Here is a 27,776-nt window from a genome sequence, read left to right as displayed (position 1 = left end):
GAATCACATAGTCACTTACCTGGGGAAAATTACAGAAACCTTCCACGCAAAGTACTTTACCTCATGGCAAAACTTTGGTTTCTATTCAGACATTTTACCATTTATTTAAGGACACAAAATCAGGAAGTTGCTCTGATTTTTTGGTTCAGCTTGATTCGCTACCCTCCTATAAAATACCCAAGTACACGCTTCCCTTCACTGCAGGTAGAGATTGCCTTTCTTTTTCTAGAAACCAGTTTTACCTGTGCTTTTACTTGCTTTTTATTCTGATTTTGAGGCACTTCCTAGGGACCACAAAAGTTAGGGTCGACTTGGAAGTATGTGGCTTCAGGCTGTCAGGCCAGAAGTTTTAAACCTGCTTCCTTGTTTTTCCCCTGAGGCAATGGAAATTTCTAGCCATCAGCTGAGACGGATTGATTCAGTGCCAGAGGTGAAACATGGGAAAATATAGGGATGTTGTTTATTAAGGCTACTTAGTCATTCTCAGCAGTAGATTTTATGATTTAGAAAACATTTCCTGGTTTTGAAAACTTAACAATACACCCTCTAAGTCTGTCAAAAATTGGAATGGGGGGTTTCAGTAATGGGAGAGCCAGAAGGATAAGCTAGTGGATTTGTAATTGCTTCTTTCAACTTTATGACTGTGTCCCTATATTCTAGTTTTATCAAATTTAATTATTAATGACTGTTTATAATGAAGAAAAAGGATGCTTCTGCGTATCTGAGGAAGTCTGTATCAACTTTGTACCTTGGTGAAAAACAAAAAAAAAAACAAAACACTGGCTTGGTGATTGGTTATGCTTGGGTTTTGTCAGTTCAGTTCAGTTCAGTTGCTCAGTCGTGTCCGACTCTTCGCGACCCCATGAATCGCAGCACACCAGGCCTCCCTGTCCATCACCAACTCCCGGAGTTTACTCAAACTCAGGTCCATCGAGTTGGTGATGCCGACTTTTTTTTTTTTGTCAGCTCTGTTTCAAATTAACTTTGACTTTATCTAAGTCCATAAGCTTCTTTAGGCCTGACTTGACTCAACTATAAAATGAAGGTTTATTGGTTAGTTCAGTTTGGTTGAGTAAATGATTGCATGCTACCTACCTAGCTTGGATTGGGTTCCCTAGAGAGAGAGAGGCTTAGGAAAGGATTCTTTTGGGAATGAATAATTGAGTGAGTGCTACCAGGAGAGAACTTTAAGGAAGTGATGGAATCAGGAGAGGGCAGGAAAAGAAACCAAACAAAGATGTGGTCTCATCTCAGCTCTGGAATATGGAGAGCAAAACACCTCTTCAATCAGTCATTGGCTAGAGGTTGCCCTCCAGGACAGAGGGTATGATTTTACTGAAATTTGTGGATAACAGAGTTCATCAGCTGGGGGATGGATGTACCAACCTGTTAAAAGAGATCTAAATAGGGTACCAAATATCTATTATACCACCTGAGTGCCAGGTACTAGGTATTGGAGAGAGGAAGGCAAAAAAGATGTAATCCCTTGTCATAGGAAACTCATGGACTGGTGCAGGAGATAGATGAATAAACAAGAATTTTAATCCCCCAGGCAAACGTTAGGATAGAGAAATGCACAATGTTGTAGGAACAAAGAGGAGAAGCAGGCATTGCAGCCTGGGTTACTCAGGAAGCCCATCTGGCCAGGCTATTTGCTACTACCTATCAGTCTTTATTCTAACCTCAAGCCACTTCTGGCTCCATATAAACCAAATGATTAGATATACTATCCATAGTTTTACCTTGGGAAGAATTTTCCCTCACTGGTGGCTTCATGGCCATGCCTAAAAGCAGCTGTAGTGCAATTGGAGAACATTTCCAGTCTGAATGCACATGATGATGCTGACTCAGCCGTGAACCAGGCTTGGGTATTTTGTCCTTCCATCAGCTGGCAATAAGGGGTTTCTCCCTTATTAGGCAACCAGACACACAAGCTGAGGAAAAGGTGCTGACACAAGAAAGGTGATGACATGAAGCTCCAGGCCACCATGTCATGTAGCTTGCTCATGACTTCTGGTCCTGTCCATGCTCAATTCTGGATGTACCACTTCTGTCCCTTGAATCTCTGCTTCCACCATCCATCTGTCATGGCAATTCTGTCATGTGTGTCTCAGACTGGGGTCATCACACTTTTTGTGCTTCTAGGATCTACCTTAGCTGTGAGTTCACATCATTTACAGCTGTCTGTGCCAGCAGGTTGCATCCTGCATCCCTGGGGATGTGCCCCCAAAAGTGTTATTAACTCCCCCTACTTAACTTTATGTTCCTGCCCCCTTGATTAGGTACCCTTAGTCCCGTGTGCGTTTCCCGGCTGCTGGCACTACCCTCTGGATAGATCCTGCAGCTCCTGTAGGGTCTAGTCCATGTCTCCATATAGCTTGTGTTGCGACTTAGGCTTTGTTTTGGATCTAGTGGTCAGGAGGAGAGACGGGGGCATGTCTTCAGGGGTTACATGTTATTTGTGGGGAGAGGTTTCTGCATCCTCTTTAAGTAAAGGGAGGGTCGCTTTAATCAGGAAATGGGTCTTTTCTTCAGGATCAGAGTGTTCAGAGGGATCTAGGGACACAGGGTATTTGAGCATCAATCCAAATGTCCCCATCCCATAAGTCAAGTTTCCATTCTTTCCCAAACAAGACCTTGGACTTGTCAGAGGCAGCCTGACGTGATTGGAACTTGAACTTTGTTTGAAGCTGACAATGCCATTTCCTGGGTGAGAGTCTCAACTTCCCCTGCCCACCTGCTGTAGGGGATGAGAAAGACTTTATATGCTATGAGGGAAGTCCTTTGGCTTTCACACCTACTTTTTAATTGTCAGCTAATCTATCCTAGTTTTTCCTTATCTTTTCCAAAGTTTCATTCAAACTTATGGATGGATATCCAGTTCCATTGTTCTCATTGCTGCTACTTACCCTATATTTCTCATAGGTTGATATTTCAGAGCTGGCTAATGTGTTCCCTTTCACTATAAAACCAGTTCACCATCAGCGATTTAGGATTAGCCCCTTTAGAAGGGAAAGAAGCAGAATTGGGTAGATAGAGAAGCAGATTTGCAATTCAGTTTCAGTAGAAGCCTGAGCCCTCTTGAGAGTTCTGAAGAGGGACTGACCCATCAGAAGTGTCCTGAGTTGGAGCAAGAGAACACAGCATTTATACCCCCACGACAGATCTGTGGGCTACCCCAGGAAGCAGGTGTGGCCTTGGGTAAGACAGCTGTCTTCAGCAGGGTCTCTCCTGCAGGGAGATGACAATATAAGTGTAACAGTCGCCGTGTAATAAGTTTACTAACTTCTTTTTTTCCTACAGCATCTTTTTATGGTGAAAGCTACGTGGGGCTCAATATCATAGAAGTTTCCTCTGAGCTATCTCTTCAGTTAAAATTTCAAACCAGCAAACCACAGGGATTACTTTTTCTTGCAGCTGGGGTAAATGACTAGTGTATAATAGAACTTCTATCAGGAAACTTACGGGTAAGATTTTTTTAAATCTTTAAAAATGTACAGTGATTCAATTACTGGAGGGAAAAACACTGAGAGAAAGAGAACAAAACACTTGATTATTGTTATTTCACTAGAATAAAATCAGATGCCACATGTAAGGGTTGAGATCTTCCCCAATTTTACGAACATGTTTTAAATATTCCAACTCAGAAAATTTCAATTTCAGTATGTAGTTCATAAGTGTGGGAAGGGGTTTCCATGTCCAGGTTTCTCTTTCTTTCTCTTTGTGAATGGCCATATTTTCTCAATAAAACACTAGGAGATGAGATTGCTTAATTGTGATTCTTTGTCTTTCAGGTGAGAGTGAATCTGGGGACAGGTGAACTAGTGCTTCTTTCTGAGCAAAGACTTCGTGTGGATGACTTGGCTTGGCATTTAGTGGAGTTGTACTGTGTTAAGGATCATGTCTCTCTGGTTACTGACAAACATTATGAGATGACTGGCCAGATCACTGGTGGGATGCACAATTTGCACTTTCAGTACGGAATCTACATAACAGGCCGCGGTGGACTTGATGTCTCATATCTCGATGGACAGCTCCCCAATTTCCGTGGCTGTATGGAGGATGTGGTGTTTAACCAGGGGGAGATCCTTTCCTCTCTTAGATCTTACCCTGGTTTTAAGAAAGTTTATGAGGTGTCACTAGGATGCAGTGATGAATTTTTTGCAGGGAAGGATGAATCCATCAATTTCTTTAGCTCCAGATCCTATGTCACCTTCCCAGAGTGAAAGTTCCAAGGGGACAGGCTGTTGGAATTTGCTTTGCAGACTGGAACTCAGCAAGCCTTGCTTTTATTTCAGTCAGGTAGGGAAGGAGATTTTGTCGCTTTGGAAATAGTTAAAGGTTTTTTGAAGGCTCATGTAGGAAGGAATGGGAGTGATACTCAGCTCTCTTCTTTTAGATTAGTTAGTGACAACCAGTGGCACGATATTCAACTCAGATTCACTGAAAGATGCCTGGGCCTGATGGTGGATGAACAAACAGTAAGGGCAAACCTGCCTCTGCAGAGCAAACGGTTTGTATCTGCAGGTCCCCTCTTCATGGGAGGTCTTGATAGACACAAGAGAGAAGAAGTTAAGAGGTTAGGACTTGCCTCTGTGCCTGGGAAATCTGCTGGAGGAATCTCTTTTAAAGGGTGCTTAAGAGGCTTGGAAGCCAACTCAGAAAAGAGAGCATTAAAGGATGCCTTTGTTTCCAAAGATTTATCTGCTGGGTGTAAAATGAAGGGCAGTGATAATGAAAATCCTTCTGCAACAACCATGGAGAAACTGCTGCTGGCAGAAGTTCCCCTTTCCACTGCTGACTCTGAGGTGGGCAAGCCTAGTCTTCAAGATGTGAGTAGCTATTTTTTGGTCCTGAATAACTTGGAGATCCAAGAAGGTGGACAAGCCTTACTGGAACAAAGGCATATGAAGGTGGATGTGGAGCTAAAGGATTTGGGTATCCATCAGTCTCAGATACTGTTTAAAATAAAGGAGATGCCTGTTCATGGGTTCCTTTGATTAGATGTTTCCCCCGAGCAAGGACTGGAGAAAGTTTTCACTCTGTTGGATTTGGAGCAAGGGAATGTTTGGTATGTCCATGACGGTTCAGAAGAACCTAGGGATTATGTCACATTTTCAGTCTCTTCCAATAGCAAGAGGGAAGTGCCACTCTACCTGCAAGGACATGTTTCTTATGTGTTTAACATTGTTGTCATTCCAGTAAATGATCCCCCAAATCTTAAGCTCCCTGAAGGAAATTTGCTTCTCGTGTTTGAGAATTCTAAGAAACGACTGACTCCAAATATCATACATATTTCAGACCCAGATACAGATTCCTTGAGTCTTAGTGTCTCAGTGCTTGGCAACTTTAATTCAGATGCTGGGTTTTTAGAAAATGTCAATGATCCTGGGAGAGCCATTAATGGTTTCTCATATGAGGATTTAAGAGATGGCAACATTTTCTATGTGCACAGGGGCCATCCAAACTCCTGGATCCTTCTGAGAGCAAATGATGGAGAGCTGGTTAGCAGTACAGTGGTGTTGTGGGTCATGGCTATTCCTTGGGACTTGGCAGTGGCCAATTGGACCGGTGTGGCCGTGCAGCAGGGTAGTTCAGTTCTGATTACACAGAGCAACTTGTCAGTGGAGGTTAATGGTGAATGCCCTGAGGTGGACACCTGTTATGTTATCACTTATCCACCTCGCTTTGGCCAAATTCAGCAACAAGGGCCAGGTGGCGAGTGGAAACAAATCAGTGCCTTTTCTCAGCATTCTGTTGATCAGAGTCAATTCGGTACTGTACTACATTCAAAGATTTGCAACTAGAAAATGTTACGGATCACTTTAAATTTAAAGTTGACATAGAAGGAAAAAGCAGCAAAGAGCTGGTGTTTCCTATTACGATACAGTGGCTAAAGTTTACCCTTCTGAAAAATGTTGCCCTTGAGATCAGTAAAATAAACAGGCACGTATTGAATTCTGATCACTTACAGGCCGTGACAGAGGGGGTGGAAGTAGCTGAGAGGGAACTGCATTTTAAGTTACTGGCCCCACCTAAGAAAGGAAAATTGCTATTTGGCACAGAAGTTCTACAGACAAACTCAGTCTTCAGCCAACAAAACATTACAGACGGTAAGATAAGTTATGAACCACAGGAGAGGCCCAGGGAACATTCACAAGATATTTTCAGGTTCTTGATGGTTGCAAAACACATAGAATCAAAAGATTATACTTTCAAAATCAACTTTAAAGCAGAGAGGAGGCATATTATTTTAAATAGAGGATTACTTGTAAAAGAAGGAGAAGGGAAATTAATCACAAAGTCGGAATTATTTGCTCAAACCTTGGACAAGAGGACTTTCCAATATACAGTCACCAAGAGTCCGCAGCACGGGAAGCTGAAACTGATTCGCTCTTCAGGTTCTCCTGGAAATCAGGACAACATCACCGCCTTCACAGATCAAGACATCCTGGGTGAGCAGCTGATATATGAGCACGATGACTGTGAGACCCAGAGTGATGAATTCCTCCTCGTGGCCTCCACCGCAGGACCAGACCAAGAAGGAGCGTTCAGGGATCTTGACACCGAGCATCTGTCTGCAGAAATCAAAGCCACCATTTCTGTGGAGTTAAAGAATGACGAGAAACCAGTGTGCGTGGTGGATAAGGTCTTTCAGGTTGTGCAGAATGGCCAGCGCTTGTTGACCCTCTCAGATCTCTGCTACCATGACCCTGACTCAGATTTCGACGACGGGCAGTTGCTCTACATCCGGTGGGGCATCCCGAATGGGGACTTGGTGCAAGCCAGTGACCCAACTCAGAAACTCTACCGGTTCGGGCAAGAGGACCGTGGGAAGGACGCGTGCTCTTCAGGCACCGGGGTGCAGACTCGGCCCGCTTTGTGTTGTTTGTAACTGACGGTGTCCACTACACGTCATCCCTCCTCGAGGTCAGCATGTCAGACCCCTACGTCCGTGTAGTCAACAACACGGGGCTGCTCGTACAGAGAGGAAAAGACAGCAGCCTCACGACAGCCAAACTCAGTGTCACCACAAACCACAATGTCAGAACAGACCACGAGGTCCATTTCCACATCGTGCAGCCCCCAAACCACGGCAGCGTGCTGGTCAACAGCTCAGCGCCTGGCTCATTTTCCGTGCATGACTTGAAGCAAGGGCATGTGATTTACAGGCATGACGGCAGTGGCAGCTTCGATATGTTCAACCTAATAGTGTGAGTTAAAGATATACATCTGTATGTGGGAGTCTACGTGCAGGTGGACTCAGAAAGCCACCAACATCACACACGAATTCTGCACAGCAAGACCCTTGTGGTTGAAGAAGGAAAACCAGTAAAACTGAGTAGAGAAAGGCTCCAGGTAGGTGGTGGTCCCAGGTCCCAGCATTCTCCCCCTCTGGAACCGCAGGGACAAATGATCTCTTTGTTTGCTTCTGAGAGCTGATTTGTGCTGATTTCTCTCCTGGTATTTGGAATGACTTTTTAAAAATGCAGATGCCATTGAGAAGAAAAGCCAGAACGTTTCATGATTTTGATACTGCTAATTGTTCTATAGTTGGAAATGGAATATAAAGAATCCTAAAATCCCTTCATTTTAAAGCTGTGTGCACAAGATCACACGAGTATGCATATATGTTTATAATGTAGAATAACCTGCGAAGGAGGAGGGAATGTGTATATTATAGTCAATGAAGAGGTCATTACTTTTTTCATCTTTCATGGCAACACTGCCAATATTTCATTTGATCTGAGTTACGTTTGTAATGTGGTGAAGCAGGGTATAAAAGTGTAATTTAACAGACATAAAAAGGATTCCTAAAACAGATGAGGATACTATATTACACAGTTTATTTCTTTATCTCTGAATGTGGCCTTGTGTAGTTTCTTGAAATTGATGGATAAATTGGCCCAGACCCGGGGAATGCCAAGGGTGAGCCATCACACCAGAAGCCGCCTGGTTTCCTGAGGCTCCGACTTGAGAGCTTCTAGCAGCACAGCCCTGCTGATCAGAATTAGGGGAGAATGAGTAATCTGTGCAGGGTATGTAAACTGATTTATGACAGTTGGCCACAAATGCAACCTATTCTCAGTCTACCCTCAGGACTGCAAACAAGTTTGCCTGCTTGCTAAATACAGCCAATAACATCAAGTAGAAATGAATTTGGACTTCTCTGGTGGTCAGTGGTAAAGAATCTGCCTGCAGTATAGGAGACCTGGGTTCAATCCCTGGGTTGGGAAGATCCCCTGGAGGAGGAAATAGCAACCCACTCCAGTATTCTTGCCTGGAGAATCCCATGGACAGAGGAGCCTGGCAGGCTACCGTCCATGAGGTCGCAAAGAGTCAGACACAGCTGAGCGACTGAACAGCAGCAGCAGCAGAAATGAATTCAAGTCAGAAGGGTTTACTGAATAATGAGTTTTGATCAAGAGAATATGGAACCCCCCAGCTTTTTTCTCAATTATTTTTCAGGATCTTAGAGAATTTAAGTTTCACCACAAGGGGGTGTACACAGTTCAAGGACTATAAATCTATCACAGAAAGTTTTGCGATGAATTTTGCTGAATCAGTAAATTAAAAGTATATTCAAAATGCTGAGCTAGTTTAAAAATAGACTTTCCTTTAAAGCCTTGCAATTTTAGTGCTTTAACTGCTACTTCTTCTACCATCTTTTATTCCTTCTCTAGATACCATTTTATTCCTTTCAGCTCTATTTTCTGAGTCCTAGGTTTCTTGTCACTGTGAATGATATCTTGATAATACATTAGTAACTGTTCCAATGTTGCTTTGTCTTTGTGATCAGGACTAAAATTTGAAATATTAGCTTGGTTACCAGAACAGACCCAGGCTTAAACTGTGTCTTAATCTGGATTGTAACTTAAGCCATTTGTGAACATTAATAGAAAAAAAATTTGGTTCATCAAGGGTCTTGACTCTTCCGTAGATTAATGGTTTTCTTTTTGTGTCTCTGTGTTGTTAATGTGCACTCAAGGCTGTGCATGAAGACCTTGTTCCTTCAGAGGCAGTGTTCATTGTTAGAACTCTGCCAGTGCATGGATACCTTCGAAGGTCTTTACCGGAGGAGGGTAGCGTGGGTACAGAGGACACGTTCCCTTTGATGTTTACGCAGCAGGATGTTGATGATGGTTACATCCATTATGTACAGACAATGCCTGACCAACAACAGGACCGTTTTATACTGGATGTTATGAGTGGCTTCCAAGCTGTGAGCAGACTTGAAATCCTGGTGGATGTTGTCCCTAAACAGATTCCTCTGGCAGTACAAAATTTCACAGTCCAGGAAGGCGGCTCCAAGGCACTTCCGGAAGACTATTTCAGAATTCCAAGCAAGCATTTTGAGGGACTTGACTGTGAATTTGTTCTACTCAAACCACCGAAACATGGTTATATTGAAAATTCTCATTTTCCAAGAGTAAAGCTGATGAAATTTACCAGGAAACAGGTAATAACTCTCAGTTAATATATTTGGATTTGGATATGTTGGATAAGAAAAAAAATTGGCTATTTATCACTTGGGTTTATGGACTTTGGGAAGTGATGGGGCCTTAGTAGATATCTGGTCCAACCTCTCAGCAGATGGAGAAGCCCTTCCATGATAACCCTGTACAAAAGGTCATCTAGTCATTGCTTAAATATCCTCAGTGAGTTTTTAGAGTGTTATTATTGTGATAGTTTGCTTTCTTACCATGAATAAAAGAATGATTTCCATACTTAAAAAAATATTGCAAAGTATTTTTCAGATCCCCATTGTTTCCTTTATAAGCTCCTAGGAACACACTGTCTTCAGGATGGAAACCATGAACAGCTATCTAGCATCTTTGGATATCTTTGTCCAGTTAGCTAAGAACGCATGTTGCTGCTTCCTTTTGCTTCTAAGGATTTCACCTCATCAAGTGACTTGAATCCATTTACTAAAAACTTATTCTGTTCAAGTTACTATGTAAGGCTTCCATGATAAGTAGACATATTTTTTTGCCTTCAAGAATTGCTGTGGGGGAGTTAGGCACATGAACTTTAATATAAGCTATACTCTTCTTGTCTTTCATGTAGTACTTTAACAGTGATATTGTGGGTGTGCAGAATGGTCACATTTGACTCTAATTGAAGGCTTCTCAGAGGGAATGAAGTTTAAGCTAGACTTTTAGGATAGAGTGAAAGAGCAGGGAGATAATAGAGGTGAAGAGAGAAAGCAAAGAAATGCAAGCAAAGGGGGACTATATGTCAATGGCGTGAAGGCATTGAAGTGAATGGTGTTCTAGGGGCCAAGGATAGTTCACGAGGTTCCCAGATGGACAAAGTGTGCTGGAGGGTGCTTAGGGGCCAACTTTGGAGAGCCCTGAGGCACATGTCAAGAGGGTTAGACTCAATCAGGTGGTATTCAGAGCCACGGGGAGAAGTGGAGAGTGCTGAGGGTGGAAAAGACCTTGGAGCTCGGTGCCTCTCAACTGGGGATCCAGGGGAGGTGATTCTTCTGTGACTCCATGCAGCCATCTCTTAATCATAGCTTCCTTCCCAAAGGCTGGACAAACCACATAAGATAACCACCTGCTCTCATGTGAACAGAATTTAATTCTATTCACTCCATGTACTCTGAGTGAGAGACTGAGCCCTAAATTTTGCTTCTGTCTTAACCGATTCATTATCGTCTGTGCTTTGTATTATGAGAAGTGTGTATTTAAGCGTGGTTTGTTGAAATATGCATCAAGTGTGTGTGTTCCCTACAGTATCCATGTTGTTGTGTAGCCTTGTTCACAGTCAAGACTATATGTTCCTGATCTTCAGGTGACCCTGTTGACTTAAAAAATAGTCACAATCTAAAAGTTGAGAGTTGTGTTTTATTTGGTGGAAATTTTTAGGGCTTCAGGCCCAGGAGACAGCATCTCAAGTGACCCTGAGAGAACTGCTCCAAGAAGGTGGGGGTAGAAATCAGGCTATATAGAAATTTGCAACAAAGAGCAGGTAGTCTGAACATCAAAAGATTATTGTTAATGAAATAAAACCAGATTAACCAAGCTAAAGAATTTAGCACTTTTCTATTTATGAGACGATCAAAGAGTCTGGGCTCACTTGAATCATTCCTTTCACATGCACCTCAACTAGCTGGGGCCAGTATCCTGTTTTCATATCCTGAGCTGCTCAGAGCTCACTGTAGGGAGTGGCTACAGCCTAATGGCTGCCAGGTTGTGGGTATTCTTCTCCTTCCTGAGTGCCCATAAGGCTCAGGAATTCACATTTGGAAAGCCAGAACATCACTATGACAGCCTTTGTTTACTGATGTGACTGGAAATCCTCCATTTCTCAAGACCTTTACAATTTCTCTTCTTTTATGACTTCTGAGGTCCCTGGGGTTTGACACATGGTCATTTTCACTTATGGTGACACCTAACAACTTGTGGCTATAACCTTCAGTGACTCAGAGAAGGAGAGGTCTTGGCCATTTTTGCCCTTCATTCATTCAATGAATATTTCTTGAGTGTCCATTATGTGTCAGGTATGCTAGTTCTAAGTATTGAGTGTAAAGCAGTGAATTAACCCAGCAACAAACCCTGCCCTTATGGATTTTTTTTTTCCTGGTGGGGAAAGAAAGAGGCAGAGAGAGAGAATAAAGGAAATAAATAAGTGAATTTATATAAATAAAATAGATGAATGAAGATTAGTGCTATGGAGAAAAATAGAACCGGAAAGAGAGATAGGAAGTGCTGGGAACATCAGTGATGTTTGTGTGTCTGGGTGTGCTGATGCTCAGATTCAAATACAGTGGTTGGGGGCCCAAGGCAGCCTTGAGCAGACACCTGGAGGACGTGATAGAGAGTGAGCTTGGTGGATATGGAGGAAGAGCATTCAGGCAGAGGGAGGAGCAAGTGAACAGCTCTGTGAGGGGAGCAGGAGGAGCTCAGGGTGTGGAGCTTCCCACAAGGGTGGGGGGCCGTAGGTGAGGTTAGGGGGGTCCAGTATGGGAGGGCTTTTGACTTCACCTTTGACCCCTAGTGAGGTTCAGAACAATGAGGGAGGGAGAATGTGATTTATTTTTCTTATTTTTTTGTTGATTTATTTTTGTTATTTATTTGTTGTTATTTTTCTGTGTGCTCAGTCATGTCTGATTCTTTGCGACCCCATGGACTGTAGCCCGCCAGGCTCCTCTGTCCACAGAATTTTCCAGGCAAGAATACTTGAGTGGGTTGCCATTTCCTACTCCAGAGGGTCTTCCCAACCCAGGGGTCAAAACAGGGGTCGCGTCTCTTATGTCTCCTGCAATGGCAGGTGGATTATTTACCATGGAGCCAGATGGAAAGCCTGCTGTGAACAGAAGGGGGCAACTTAACATTCCCTGAACTTGACTGGTGACGGGGGACCACACGCTTTTTAATCTTTTAAGATTTTCTACAAGTTTATTAAGTACCTGAAGGTCAGCAGATGTTTTTCTAGCATTAGAGCTAGGAACAGATACATTCCCACCAAACCCTCCTTGCCTTTAGATTAATACCTGCTAACTGGCATTTTGGGCTTCCCAGCTGGCTCAGCTGGTAAAGAACCCAGCTGCCAATGCAGGAGGTGTAAGAGCTGCGAGTTTGATCTCGGGGTTGGGAAGATCCCCTGGAGGAGAGCATGACAAGCCCCTGCAGTATTCTTGCCTGGAGAATCCCCACGGACAGAGGAACCTTCAGGCTATCGTCCAAGGGGTCTCGAAGAGTTGGACACGACTGAGGTGACTTAGCATATGCACGTGCACACTGACATTTTAAATGGTAATTTGAGAGAGTACCACTCCATTGAGGAAATGATGTATTTCTACAGGAAGGATACAGAGAATGTGATGTCTATTTAAATGCTATCTTCCTAAAGCATATTAGGTTAGAATTTTTCCTGCCCTCTGATCAGTGCCATCTTCCTCATTTTTAAAAAAATAGCTTAAAATAGTATGTCCCAGGAATATGTGGTCAGGCCTATGGTCTGGAATACTCTTCCCAGGGAACTCCAAAGAAACTTTCATGCACCTGTGTTCAAGTGGTTACAACTTTCCCTTGAGACAGTTCGTGAACTTTTCAACTCTTGTCAGAGACACCTCTGAGAGATCAAAAGTCTTTGCTCAAAGGAAGTGCGCCATAGAACTGGACAAAGTTGAACTGTTAAGAATGTTGGCTGTATTTTATCAAAACAAACACAACCCCAGAGACTTTTTGGAAGTTCAACTACTCCTGTTGGGCTTTGGAAGTTCTCTGCTGTTGTATTTTTGGGTCACAGGTTCAGTGAAGCCAAGTTCCCTTCTACCTTTAAAATTCTCCTGATGTCTGGTTTTGATCCATGCTTCCATCAGAGTCTTAAAGACATGAAAAGCATTCTGATGAAATCTGTGGCTATCGCAAATCCAAGAGGAATAACTAATTCACTGGACAACCGTTTCAGAATGAAAATTAGAAAGATGAAATCAACCAGAATAAAGTAAACATTTGCATTTTGGTTATTACAGTGAGAGAAATCTGGCTTGATAAAATAATTTATTTCCAATATATTTCATTATACTCTGTCCTTAGGAGCTTTATGGTAGCTATTAAGAGAGGCACCAAAAAATGATTGTATTCTGCAGGAGGAGGAGGAAGCAGGTGTAACCTCACATACAAAGAGCAGTTAAGGGAATAATGCATACTAAGCTCAGAAAAGAGAAGTTTGGGGAAACTTAAAGAGTCTGACTGAGCAGGCATGCATGCACACAATAGTTTCACTGGTCCATGTGTCCCCAAAGAGCAGAAATCCAACCGGTGGGTGGAAACTTCAGAGCCTAAGCCCAATATTCTGAATTGTCCAACTTTCTGAATTGTCTACAACTTCAAAAATTAGTCTCTCTAAATACACAAGCAGAGTCTGAATTTTAATGGCTGATCCATTGGAAGAAAGGGAAGATTATGTCGCCTACAACCCATTTTAGTGTTTGAAATAGCCTTTGAACTCAGGCCGTGTGATAACCAGACCAGCATTTTCTTTAATACCCCATGTTGCTCAATCACTCTGTTCATCCTTAAACTTACTTTTGGGATACTGCACTACTTCATCACAATTATGCCATCCATCAGAATTTCACTCTGGTTGTCAGAATCAAATTTTATGGGATGAACACATGCTTCTGTGTTTTAAAGAGATATAAAATATCAGAATTTCTCTTAGAGAGTTTTTGTCATATTTTAAAATTACATATCCAGTAGTTTGATGATTATTTTTTTGTTGGTTACAGGTAGAAAATGAATTGATTTCCTATGTGCATGGTGGTAGCGAAGAGCTTCTTGACAGTTTCACCATCTTTGCAAATAGCTCAGAGCTTGGAAAACAGAGTTTGCCCCAAACTCTTTTTGTGACCATTGAGTCAGTAAATGATGAGGCTCCAGTAATAACAGCCAATAAAATCCTCCAGGTAAGTGCTCCGTGCTTTTCGATTTATCATAATAATGCAGAGCTACCCACTTGATTTTCTTTTGTATTCTTTCTAATGTTAATAAGATATATGACTATATATGTATAGTTGACATATTCCAGCTGGTTTTAAGTAAATGTTAGTCATTACCAAGACATTATGTTGGTTTTGGCTTGTGCTGTTCTAAACCAGTCATCTAAAATGTTATTTTCTAAGTTACAAAGGATCTAGTCCACCAAGCTACAACTTGGTGCGACATAACCATGATATCCAGCTGGTAGTTGACACAAAGAGAAAAAGGATCTTTGGAGAGTGGTGTCCTGGCAGGTGACAGAGAGGGGCAGGAAGAAAGCAAAGAGAACAACAAAGAAATAAGGAACAAGAAACCTTTAACCTTGATTTAAAAGACACTCCGGCACCAGCTGGATGATTATGCCAGCACACCCAGGAGCCCACCAGGGGCTAATCTAAATAGAAAATTTTGCATTGTTAAAAATCACTGGAGCTTTTATGTTTTTATTTGCTCACAATAATTGGATCTGGGAATAGGCTTTTTAGTGCTTTTAATTCTATTACAGTTTGTTCGTTATGCAGCCTCTACATTTTAAGGGAAAAATTGATGGTGTTTTTAGATCTTTGGAATCCATTCCTTTATCTTTTAGTTGACTTCCCAGTCATTGCCCAGGTACCTGGGGATAGTGTGTTCCAACTGGTCAACCATGTGGGCCTCCTGGCTCCCCGCCCCCCACCGCTCTGTTTACAGCTTCCTTTCTCCCTCTCTCCACACTTCTTATTTTAGTACCTGTTGACCCACTCTCAGCAAAGTGATCTGAGAAGTAGGCTGTGGGCTAGTGTGATGAACGGTAGGAGTCAATCATTATTAAACACAGTTATAAAAGTTTACATTTATTACTGAGTAGAGTACTGTACATCTTCCATGCTGGTGTCATTTTCACAGCCCTACAAAGGAACTGCTGTGGTTAATACCCTTGTTATAGATGGGAGTGCTGAGGCTCTGAGCAGTCTCAAGGGAAGGTGTGGACTTGAAGCCAAGTGTGCCCAAGCCTGGCTGTCTCACCACTGTGCTCTGCCTCTTCCCCTCTTCCCCATGACTGACTCAAGCTCTCCCAGTGTGTCTGTGTGATCAAAGGCTGTTTTATTAGTGAAGAAAAATCTCCAGAGTTTTTCTTCTTTTTGCTCCTACTAAAGTGGACTTACAGGAATAAGTCCGAAGCAGGCATGTTAACACCTCCGTGTGCTCAGGAACTTCGGCAGAGGACCTGAGCACTTTGCTGAGTGATGCCAACTGCGGGGTGAGAAAGATCCAGGGGAGGGACTGAGGCTCTAGAAAGAGAAGAGCTAGAGTTGCCTGAGGGAGAGGAGGACCAAGGAATTAGGTAGTGAACTCTCAGGCTTCCTTATGGAAAGGAACTGAAGCCCCGCTGTGGGCTTGGCGTTCAGTTCTGAGGTACCGTCAATTGTAAGAGGCACTATCAACTTAATAATAGCTTTACTATATTTAAATGTACTTGTCAATTTAAGATGTTCAGAACATTAAGTTGTGAGGAGAAAAAAGTGTGCCCTAGACTTTGTCTTTTCTTAAAATTAGGAAAATACAGTCTGCCAGGAACCTTGCTTGCTCAAGTAGTTTGCCCAGACCTCTTTCCCCATCCCTGATTCCAGTGTTTTTCTCAATAGAAACAAATAATAGTAGCTGGGGGCAGGGGCCATTGCCTTTATTCCTGATTTTCCTCCTTGATAGCCTGATCCAGGCCAGGAAAGATGCAACTTCCCAGTTTTGAGTTGCGTAGTCATTTGACACTGGCTCTTTCTGAAGTTATTTTTTATTTATCTAGTAAGAAACTCATTTCTTCGGTGAAAGTTCTGGATTAAAGTTAGGAGACCAGAGTTAAAAGCTTGTAAACTGCCCAATTTAAGCAAAATTTCCCTGGGCCTCAGCTGAGCTTTCAAAGAATTGATGCTTTCAAACTGTGGTGCTGGAGAAGACTCTTGAGAGTCCCTTGGACAGCAGGGAGGTCAAACCAGTCAATCCTAAAGGAAGTCAACCCTGAATATTCATAGGAAGGACTGATGCTGAAATTCCAATACTTTGGCCACCTGATGTGAAGAGCCAACTCACTGGAAAAGACCCCGATGCTGGGAAAGATAGAAGGCAAAAGGAGAAGGGGTCAGCAGAGGATGAGATGGTTAGATAGCATCACCAATTCAATGGACATGAATTTAAGCAAACTCTGGGAAATAGAGAAAGACAGAGGAGCCTGGTGTGCAGCAGTCCATGGGGTCGCAAAGAGCTGAACACAACTTAGCGACTGAACAATCCCTGGGACTCACCTTCCTCGATAGCAAAACCATAAGCATATTTGCAGGGTGGAGTGTGTGAGTGTCTATGCATGTGTATGTTTTCCTTGATCATCTTGCAGTCCCTCCCAGTTCTAACATCTTGTGGTTTTTATGACTGTAAACATCGTTTGACACTCTCTGGGTGAAGCTGCACTTGGGTGGATGAAGGGGCTATTGAGCTTCCATTTTCTGTTGGATGGAATCATTCCAGGCTAGACTGGGGGAACCTTTTCTCTTTGACTGGGAAACATATGAATAGTTTTGGTTTTAAAGTCAGTGTATCTAAAATTTGGAGGTGACTAGGTACAATTTTTGTAGGACATATTAACTAGTCATGTACACATGTAGAAATAGTTTTGGTAGGATTTGCTTTTTTATTTTAAAATGGAAGACATCTCAAGAATTTGTTTCTTCAGTTGTAGATGGTGGTCATGGTGCTCTAACAATGAAAATCTTTCCATATCAAGGTGTTTAGGCTTATTTGCCAAAAATGGCTTTTTTGTTGTTGTTTAAGTTGTGATGATTATGAATAGAGGCTTTCTAGATTTCACTGATTACCGGTCATCTGGTGCAGAACATATTATTAGTACCAGGACTCCTTAAGCATGGGTGTGTTGCCTGCTCTGGAAGCCTAGCTGGACCCTGGTTGCCCAGCCTTCTAGACACGCTCCTCTCACAGATGCTTCCCTGACCACCAGCTGAAGGAGCAGCGTGCCGTCCTCTGTCCCTTGACCCTGCTTTATTCTCCTTTGTAGTAAATATAGTGTGTCTCCTCCCGTAAACGTAAGCTCCATTGGGAAGGGAATTTGCTGTCTCTTTCCTGTGGTGGCCTCAGTGTCTGCCACAGCCCCTGACAAGTAATAAGGGCAATAAATTTTGACTATCTAAGTGCTCCATGGAGCTTCTGTTGATTGGAGAAGACCTTGAAAGTATGTGATAAACAGAGTGATGAACTGCGGTATTTTTCTGCAGAGCACTTAAGGGGACAGAGAGCCGTGGGGTCAGAGAATGATGACCTTGCAGAGAGCATGGTGAGCTAAGGTCTTATCAAGGAAGGGACATTTGAGCAGATCCCTGTGTGTCAGGGGTTCCCAAGCCCTCTACAGGTTTGTTGGTTAGCAAGGACTCATAGAACTCAGCAGAGAGTCAAATCATGGCTAAGATTTATTTCAGTGAGAGATATGAAGCAAGGCCTGCTCAGGGAAAAGGCACGTGGGGTGAAGTCCAGAGGAAAGGAGGTCAGGCTGTAAGAGTCCTCTCCCAGTGAAGTCACACAGGACGCACTCAATTCTTCTAGCAGCAAATTGTGATGATGTGCAGGAAGTGTTGTCTACCAGGGAAGATCATTAGATCCTGAGTACCCATGATGTTTATTGGGGGCTGGAGCCCAATAAACATAGGCGCCCTCTACTTAGTATGTACCAAGTCCCAGATTCCCAGGAGGAAAGCAGGGGTCCAGCACAAACTACATTGTTTGTGCTGTTTAGATACACACTCTTACTATTTTAGGAAAAGGTTTGTATCAGTACAGGAAACTTTAATAATGGAGTTCCCAGATGCCAGCCAAGTACCAATTTGCACACAGGACTTCCTAAGGAAAGGCAGTCTTAAGCCTACTTTTTCTGAATAAAGGCCAGGGTGAGTGGTCTCAGGTTGGGGAGAGAGGAACCATATGACTGTTAGGAGCACAAGCATTCCCAGCAACAGATTCAGCTAGAGCAAAAGCTGTGAGCCTGTAGCAGGTTTGGCATGTTTGAGGACATGAGAAGCTCAGAGTGACCGGAGCAAATGGAGGGAGAAGAGTGGTCAGCCATTAGGTTCCATGGTGAGAGCTGACTGCTGGGCATAAGGACCTCCTATGCTAGACCATTTCATTCCACTAGCCAAGAGGAGATGGGGAAGTGGGCCAGTATTTATCAAGCCCCTGCCAGGCTCCATTCTAAAAGCATCACATGTGACTTCTCATTCATTTCTCTCGCAGTCCTTGATGTAGAATGAGGATTGCAGTAGATCTGGGTGCAGAAAGGTTAAGTGCCTTGAGCAGGGTCATACAGTTAGTAAGAGAGTGAGTGAGACCAGGTGCTCTGAGCAGAGTCCACTCTGCTATCCACGATGTGAATGATCTGGTACAGTGTTTTAAAACTCCAGGTTGCAAACTGTTCATAGTCTGTGAAATTAATTGAGTGGAACAGGACCAACATTTTAAAAACAAATTAAATAGAATCAAATAGAACAGGTAGCATCAGAATGCACTGTGTGTAGCAAGGGCAGGATTGTTATATTGTTATATTGTCATATTGTTATATGAAACTTTTGCTTCATTTTAAACACACACACATACAAATACACATATGTGTTCTAGGTTGTTGTGTAAAAAGTATCCCTCTCTTTGTGTGTTAAAGAACATTGTATGCCACTGATCTAGCAAATTTAAATGTTTTGATATAGATAAATTGCTTTTTAAAATTACTCTTCCTGTTCCTAGGAATACCTGACCTTTGACAGGTTGAGTCAAGTCTTGGGAATTCATTTATAGAAACTTCTCTATCTAGCAGGGACCTGGAAGTGGATACTGGAGGGTTGTAACAGAGTTAATGCAGCCTGTAACAACCCCCACCCCCACCCCACTGCCAGATGCCGCTTCATCAGGGTACTTTACCACATGCAAGAAGTCTCTGTGTTCAGGGGAGGGGGCATAAATTGTCACTGTCAGCTTTGAAGTCTCCCTGTGAGCACCATCATCATAGGCCTGCCTGCCCGCTCAGCCCTACCCGCCCATTTGCTGCCCATCTGCCCGTTCCGTCCAGCAGGAAAAGAGATGGGGATGGTCAGGCTAGGTGCATTGTCTGCAAACATGGCTGATTCACTTTAGGTGCCGCTCTACAGCCCAGAGTCATTGTGAGGAGGGCATGTACAGAAATGGAAGAGCATCATAAATTATAAAATTTTAAATATTAGGGAAAAAAGGGATGTGGACCAGGATATATAATGGCAACCTTCCTTTTCTGTCATATATAGTATAATGTGAATGAAATTGGTTTAAGGATTTTAGAAGAAGGAAATCTTGAGCCCTAAAATTTTATGATATAATTATAATGTCTGTTATCAATCTCAGTATAATTTAGACCTGATGAAAAAGAGCCAAGAGGCAGCTAATATCGAGAGCCAATGTTGGCAGTTTATAACACCTAAGATATCCTTTACTTTTTGCCCCTAATATTTTTTTTAATTGAAGTATGATCTCTCTATCATATCCATGACAATGTGTAATAGGAATGACAAATGAACACAGAAAACTTCCTGGAAAAACTGTGTGTGTTGAACATATTGCAAAGTGTTCTCCAAAACTGACAACTTTTAACACAATTAAAGAAGTGCCACATGTTAACCTTGTTAACTTTCTGAAAATTAATAATAAAGTGTATGCATTTCATCAAAATAGCAAAGCTGTGGGAGTACTTTTTCCAACAAAATAATAATTTCCCCAAAGCTATGGTTACTAGTTACTTCTTTCTAGGGAAAAGTTTCAATGTAGGGAATTATTTCAGGCGGTGATTTTTCTTTTCCTAGATTTCAGAGCATGGGAAACAGTAATAATAACTATTATTTACATAATCATAAGAAGGGTAGTACTAAAGAATGTTCTAACGATTGGACAGTTGCACTCATCTCCTGTGCTGGTAAGGTCATGCTTAAAATCTTGTATGCTAGGCTTCAGCATTATGCGAACCAAGAACTTCCAGATGTCCAAGCTGGGTTTGGAAGAGATAGAGGAACCAGAGATCAAATTGCCAACATTTCCTGGATCATAGAGAAAGCAAAAATATTCCAGAAAAACATCTACCTCTGTTTAATCAACTACACTAAAGCCTATGACTGTGTGGATCATAAACTGTGGAAAGCTCTTAGAGAGATGGGGATACCAGACCATCTTACCTGTCTCCTGAGAAACTTGAATGCAGGTCAAGAAGCAACAGTTAGAACCCTGAATGAAATAGTCGATTGGTTCAAGATTGAGAAAGGAGTACAACAAGGGTTGTCTGCTCTCACCCTGTTTGTTTAACCTATACGCTGAGCACATCATGAGAAACGCTGGGCTGGATGAGTTACAAGCTGGAATCAAGATAGGAGGGAGAAACATCAACAATCCCAGATACAGGGATCTCTCTAATGGCAGAAACTGAAGAGGAAATAAAAAGCCTCTTGATGAGGGTGAAGGAGAAGAGTGAAAGAGTTGGCTGAAAACTAAGTACTAAAAAAAACCAAGATCTTGGCATCTGGCCCCATTACTTCATGGCAAATAGAAAGGGAAAAGGTGGAAGCAGTGACAGATTTCCCCTTCTTGGGCTCTAAAATCACTGTGGATGTTGACTGCAGCCGTGAAATCAGAAGACTGTTGCTTCTTGGCAGGAAAACTATGACACACCTAGACAGTGTGTTGAAAAGCAGAGACATTGCCGATAAAGTCAAGGCTGTGGTCTTCCCAGTAGTCATGTGTGGTTGTGAGAGCTGGCCCATAAAGAAGGCAGAGCGCCAAAGAATTGATGCCTTCAAACTGTGGTGCTGGAGAAGACTGCTGAAAATCCTGTGGACAGCAAGGAGATCAAACCAGTCAATCTTAAGGGAGATCAACCCTGAATATTTGTTGGAAGGACTGATGCTGAAGCTGAAGCTCCAGTATTTTGGTCATCTGATGCGAACAGCTGACTCATTGGAAAATTCCCTGATGCTGGGAAAGATTGAGGGCAGAAGAAGAGAGTGTCAGGGGATGAGACGGCTGGATGGCATCACCAATGCAATGGACATGAACTTGGGCAAACTTTGGGAGATGGTGAGGGACAGGGAGGCCTGGTGTGCTGTAGTCCATGGGGTCACAAAGAGTTGGACACAACTGAGTGACTGAGCAACAACAACAGTCACTGATGCTTACATAGCACTTACTCTGCTTTTAGCACAGTTCTAAGCATCTTGTATTTATTTACTCATTGAATCTTCAACAACTCTATGGGATATGGTTTTTATTTTAAGGATGAGGAATCTGGGGCACAGAGAGACTCAGACATTTGCCCATGATCAAAAATGGAAGAGCCCATGGTAGACAGTAAGTGACAGAGGTGAGGATGTAAGTTTTCACTTGTAAGTTTTCACCCTCTATTCTGTCTTCCCTCATGGTTGTAGTTAAGAAGCCCAAGGACCTGAGGAAGTAGATAAAGTGAGTTTTACTGTTATTTCCATTTTCAAAAAGAGAGAAAGCTTAAGAAATGAAGTGAGTTGCCCAAAATAATCATTAGACAGTGGCAGAGTCTGGGACAAAAACAGTCCTAAATATGAATTAATAAGGCCTCTGTATTACGAAACATTCTTCAGGGAAAGAGAACCAATAGGGTGAGTGTGCGTGTGTATTTATTTGGTTTATCATAAGGACTTGACTTATGTGATCATGGAGGCTTGCAAGTCCCAAGATCTACAGGGCAAGGGGGCAGGCTGCAGATGCAGGAGAGCCAATAGTGTGAAGTGAAGTGAAAGTCGCCAGGCCAGAATACTGGAGTGGGTAGCCTTTCCCTTCTCCAAGGGATCTTCCCAACCCAGGGATCAAACCCAGGTCTCCCACATTGCAGGTGGATTCTTTACCAGCTGAGCCACAAAGGAAGCCCAAGGATACTGGAATGGGTAGCCTATCCCTTCTCCAGCAGCTCTTGCTGACCCAGAAATCGAACTGGGCTCTCCTGCATTGCAGGTGGATTTTTTACCAACTGAGCTATAAGGGAAGCCCCATGTAAAGGCTTTCCTGGTTCAAAGGCAGTCAGGCAGGAAAGAATACTCTTCACTCAGGGAAGGATCAGCCAGTTTGTCCCACTTAGGCCTTCAGCTGATTGGTGAGGCCCTCTCAGCTGAGATGGGGGCTTCCCTGGTGATTCAGACAGGAAAGAATCTGCCTGCAATGCAGGAGACCTTGGTTCAATCCCTAGGTGGGAAGATCCCCTGAAAAGGGAATGGCTACCCACTCCAGTATTCTTGCCTGGAGAATTCCATGGACAGAGGAGCCTGGCAGGCTACAGTCCATGGGGTGGCACAGAGTCGGAGGTGACGGAGCGATTAACACACACACAGACACACACACACACCCCCTTGAGAGAGGGAAATCTGTGTTACTCAGCTCATTTAAATGTTAACCTTCTCCAAAAACATCTTTGTAAAAACACCCGGAGTCATATTTGACCAAATATCTGAGTACCCTGTGGCCCAGTCAAGTTGACATATAAAATGAACCATCAGAGTCTTCAGATTCTCTTGCTGTCTTTGACTTTCAAACAGCATTTTCTCAAGACCTTCATACCACCCTACATGACCGCTCACTCCCCTTACTTGTCATCGGAGCTTAGAGGAGGTGGCACGGAGAGTCATCCACAGTCTGTGTGGGAGAAGATAGCGGGAGGATGGGGTAGAACTGCTGAGGGCATCTCAGACTCTGGATGGGAGTTCGGAGGCAGGAAGCTGAGCATTAACCACTCAATCCCAGCATTCCAAGTGCACTCCTTTCTCCTGAAGTACTTTAAACGACATTGCTTTGAAGCACATGGCTGGCTGATGATGACCAATCATTGGTGGTACAGGAGGTCATTTCAGCATGACAAACTAGAGTTAGGAATTGGAGTTAGACTGTGTGGGGTGAATCCTTTGCATTTTCCTCTGAAGTATGTTCTCCTGAGTACTTTTGTACTCAGGCATGACCAGTGATTTTCGTGCATGCTTGATAAAATGTATTGGTGTCCACAAGGGGGCTTCGTTTTTCTATTTTTCACCTTTTGCTTTCAATGATACTGTACATTTTGTTTTGTTGTTGTTGTTTATACCAAAAATAGAACGATTTGCTTGTTTCTGATAAGCAGTTGCCATCACTGTGAAGATCTCTGAGAGCTATGGACAGTGGAGCGATGAAGGCAGCGAAGTCCAAAACGGTGACTGGGAGGCCTGTAGGCCTGGAAGGGTCAAAGAGTGGGGTAGTCCATTCACAGATATTTTACATCCCTCTGGATACTCAGAACAGAAGCCTGGGTTTTTAAATATTTGGATCATAATTTGGATATATTGGGTCATTTTTCTAAATCTAATGTCCTGTTTAAATTAAAAGTGAATTAAAAAAAATACATCATTCCAGGTTCAAGTGTTAATTTTTTCAGATATTTAGTCCCTGAGCCATTATTTACTGGGCTTTGTATCACACTGAAATCTGAACTCAAGTTTGGAGTCTTTGTTTTCTTGTTCCTGCCCGTTTGAAGTTTCTGTTACCAAAGACTAGGCGTTAAATCAGGTCTCATCAAAAGCAATGGGACTTTAAATTGAACTAAATTTTGTTTGAGTAGAAATGGAGAACTGAAGTTACTAGCTCTTGTTTTGAGTGGCAGATTTTACATTGGTTTGGAAGATGATATATTCTAGAGGCAAGAGGGGCAGAACAATGTTTCACAGAAGAGTAACTACAGTGGAAAACATGCTTCATCCAGCTTTTGTGTGCACCATTGGAAAAAATGAGTATCTACGAGTCACAGGAAGGGAAATGGCAGTATAGTTCCAAATCAGTTCAAGGTCATGAAGAAATGAAGATAAGATTCTTATATGGATTTAAAAATGTAAAAAGTGCAAAACTAGGATGATTGGGCTTAGAGTTTTGTTAGGCAGTCCAACTTGTATATTTTATAGAAACTGTAGCCTTTTCATGGATTCACTGAAAGCCAAAACTTACAATTTGACATTAGGTTGATTAGTATTTCTGGTAGCTATTAAAATTGATGTTCTCAGAGTTTAGGGCTGAAAAATCCTCTGTGGGCATATTCCAAATGCCAAGACATAGGAGCATCCATTGGCAACACAAACATTAAACAGAGAAACTACGAATCCCAAATTATGGAGGAATGCTGTGGGATGAAACAAAATGTTCGGTGCATATTGTAGAATAGCAAATTCATGGTTATCAAAGGGGAAAGAGATGGGGGAGGGGTAAATTAGAGTATGGGATTAACAGATACAAACCACTATACATAAAATAGATAACAAGGATTTACTGCATAGCACAGGGAACTATATTCAATATCTTACAATAAGCTATAGTAGAAAATAATTTGAAAAAATACATACATATATACATAACTGAATCACATTGCTATATACCAGGAAGTAACACATTATTGTAAATCACCTACACTCCAATATTCTTTAAAAAAAAAAATTTTTTTTTGTGGGGTGGGGGATTTTCCTTGTGGCCCACGGGCTTAGTAGTTTCAGCATGCAGACTTAGTTGCTCCGTGGTGTGTGGGATCACTTCCCCAGCCAGGGATCAAACCCCGTGTTGGAAAGTGGTTAACCACTGGACACCAGTTAAGTCCCTATACTCCAATTTTTTTTTTTAAAGTTAAAAAATAAAAAAGAATAGCGTCAAGAGTGATATTACACTCCAGGTGACTTTTAAGTAATATTAAAAAATCAAATCCATTCTCAGAGCCAAATCTGATGAAGAAAGATGAGTAACATAAAGCTAACATTTATTGGATGGTTACTCTGTGCCAGATAAAACTTGTTCTAAGTACTTTACAGTGCTTTATATCACTCATTATACATAATAATTCTATTATTCCTACTTCACTAATGAGGAAATTGAGGCACAGAGAAATTGTGAAACGTGCCCAAAGTTTCATAGCTAAAGTGGCATATCATTTCTGGTAGAAAAATGTAGAAATCCTGTGTACTTTCTGATCTCCCTTTATCAAATTCTGTTTAGTTATAGTTAATTTCACAAACTGCATTTTCTACTGAGGAGAACAGCCCATTAGACCAGAGAGATTACCTCCTAAATAGCTTAGGATTGAATTTTTAAAGAGTTGATAACAAGTGTAGAAGAGGATAAGGTTCTTGTCAGAGAGGAGAGAATGACACATAAGCTTGGAAATATGCACAGTGTTTTTGTGGGAGGACTTTATAAATACAGAGAGAAATGTGAAAATCTATTTAGTGATAAAGCCGCTGCCTTTAGTGTTGGTGAAATATCACATGACCACAGGATTAGAGAAACCCCAAGCAGCATGATTCCATGAGATGTGATGTGATGTCTCAGCAAGCACTTTAAACTCAGTGGCCCTGGTGGTAAAGGACCCACCCGCCAGTGCAGGAGACATAAGAGACACGGATTCCATCCCTGGGTCAGGAAGATCCCCTGGAGGAGGAAATGGCAACCCACTCCAGTATTCTTGCCTGGAGAGTCCCATGGACAGAGGAGCCTGGCAGGCTACAGTCCATGGGGTCGCAAAGAGTCGGACACGACTGAAGTGACTTGTGGGGCTTTGGGGGTTTCAAAACTGAACTCCTTCTCTTACTGCCCAGATCCACTTCTCCCGCAGCTACCCTCATTTCGGTTGATGGTGATTTGGTCCTTCTAGTTGCTGAGACCCAAACCAGGTCCTTTTCACTGTCTTCTTTCTTCTGCACCTCACCACACCTAGCTCGTTAGAAACTGTCGACAGCACCCAGAATTTCCCCACTTCTTCCCTCCTCTCCAACGTCCCCCACTGTCTTCTCTCTGCAGGATTATAGCAGTCGTCTCCTAACTGTTGTCCTGCTTCTATCCTTGGCCTCCCACACTCTGTCCTTGACACAAGGCCACGGGGATCTGTTATTACCTAAGCTCGCCCAGGTTACAACTACCTAAAAAGCCCCATGGTAATTCCTGGTTGCACTCAAGTGAAGCCCAGGTGGCCTTCAAGAGCCTGCAGGATTTGACCTTGGAGGCCGTGTCGACATGCCTCCTTCTACTCTTCAGGTGCCAATTCTGGTCCCACTGCCCTGACCTCTTTGCTGCTCCGCAGAGGCCGAGGTCCACTCGCCCTGCAGGGCTGTGCTCTCCTCCTGGTTGTTCTTTCCCACGGGTCCTCATGGCTCCTCTCTCTCCTCCTCCCAGTTTTCCTCAGATAAGCCTCCTATTTAACATCCTCTCACTCCTGAGCATCTCATTTTGCTTCATTTAAATTTTTTTCACAGTGCCTGTGACTTTCTAACAGACTGTGTAATTTATTTCTTCATTTTTCCTATCATTTCTTCTCTGTATCCCTTCATCCTCTGCTGCTGGAATGTATGCTCCATGAGGACCAGACTCTTGTTTTGTATACTGATGTATTTCAAGCACCAGAACATTGCGTGGGATATAGCAGATGCTCAAACAAGGATGACTTGTTGAATAATGTAAATAGATTTTAAATACAACTGGAAAAATAGAGACTGTTACTCAGAAACAACTGTAATAAGCACTCACCTGGGCTTCCCAGATGGCTCAAGTGGTAAAGAACCTGCCTGCCAGTGCAGGAGATGCACGCAGGAGACTCGGGTTTGATCCCTAGGTTGGGAAGATCCCCTGGAGAAGGAAATGGCAACCCACTCCAGTATTCTTGCCTGGAAAATCCTATGAATAGGGGAGCCTGGCAGGCTACAGTCCAAGGGGTCCTGTTGAGTTGGACACAACCAAGCACCAGAGTGCACACACACCAGCAGAGCAAACATTGCAAGGCCATAGGGACTAGGTATTTGTTTCCCTGCAAGATGGATAGGATAAAGGAGAATTAAAAAAAAAAATGTACTGCTTGTGTTCTGCCCTCAAATATTTAAAAGCTGATGAAATCATTTGCTTCTTAAAGTAATGAATAGAAATCCTTAAGTCAACCCTATGGGGTAGTTTCTGTGATTATTTGAGATTCCATATGGAGTGCTTAGCATATGCCAGCCACACAGACAGTACTTAGTAACCATCAGCTTTTATTGCTTTTGTACTTTACATAAATGCATATGCAGTTTAAATAATTAGTTTTGAATAAATAACAATGAATCCTGTTTTTTTTTATTGAAACCTCATAAATTAAATAAACACTGTAACATGCTCTGCATTTCATCTGGCATTTAATTATATGTCTGTTTTGAATTAAGACTCATCATGGTTTAAAAACTTGGGTGA

At 42.5% G+C, this 27,776-nt stretch overlaps 1 protein-coding gene across 3 annotated transcripts in view; it reads left to right on the top strand.

Moving 5' to 3' along the window:
- Positions 1-2,845: 2,845 nt before the first annotated feature.
- The window catches only part of LOC139038260 (chondroitin sulfate proteoglycan 4-like), a 41,424-nt gene continuing 16,493 nt past the window's right edge, over positions 2,846-27,776 (top strand). For 2 of the 3 annotated variants that reach the window (XM_070476673.1, XM_070476675.1), the window contains exons 1-3: positions 2,846-7,359; positions 8,990-9,460; positions 14,246-14,422. In XM_070476673.1, coding sequence (XP_070332774.1) covers positions 6,179-6,895 — 717 coding nt within the window. In that variant the 5' untranslated portion in view covers positions 2,846-6,178 and the 3' untranslated portion in view covers positions 6,896-7,359; positions 8,990-9,460; positions 14,246-14,422. The remainder of the gene's footprint in view (positions 7,360-8,989; positions 9,461-14,245; positions 14,423-27,776) is intronic. The other variant, XM_070476674.1, reaches the window with a different exon arrangement.

The sequence above is a fragment of the Odocoileus virginianus genome, chromosome 14, assembly GCF_023699985.2.
Source record: "Odocoileus virginianus isolate 20LAN1187 ecotype Illinois chromosome 14, Ovbor_1.2, whole genome shotgun sequence".
In the NCBI taxonomy this organism is placed as follows: domain Eukaryota; kingdom Metazoa; phylum Chordata; class Mammalia; order Artiodactyla; family Cervidae; genus Odocoileus; species Odocoileus virginianus.
This window is presented reverse-complemented; position numbering and strand designations above follow the sequence as displayed.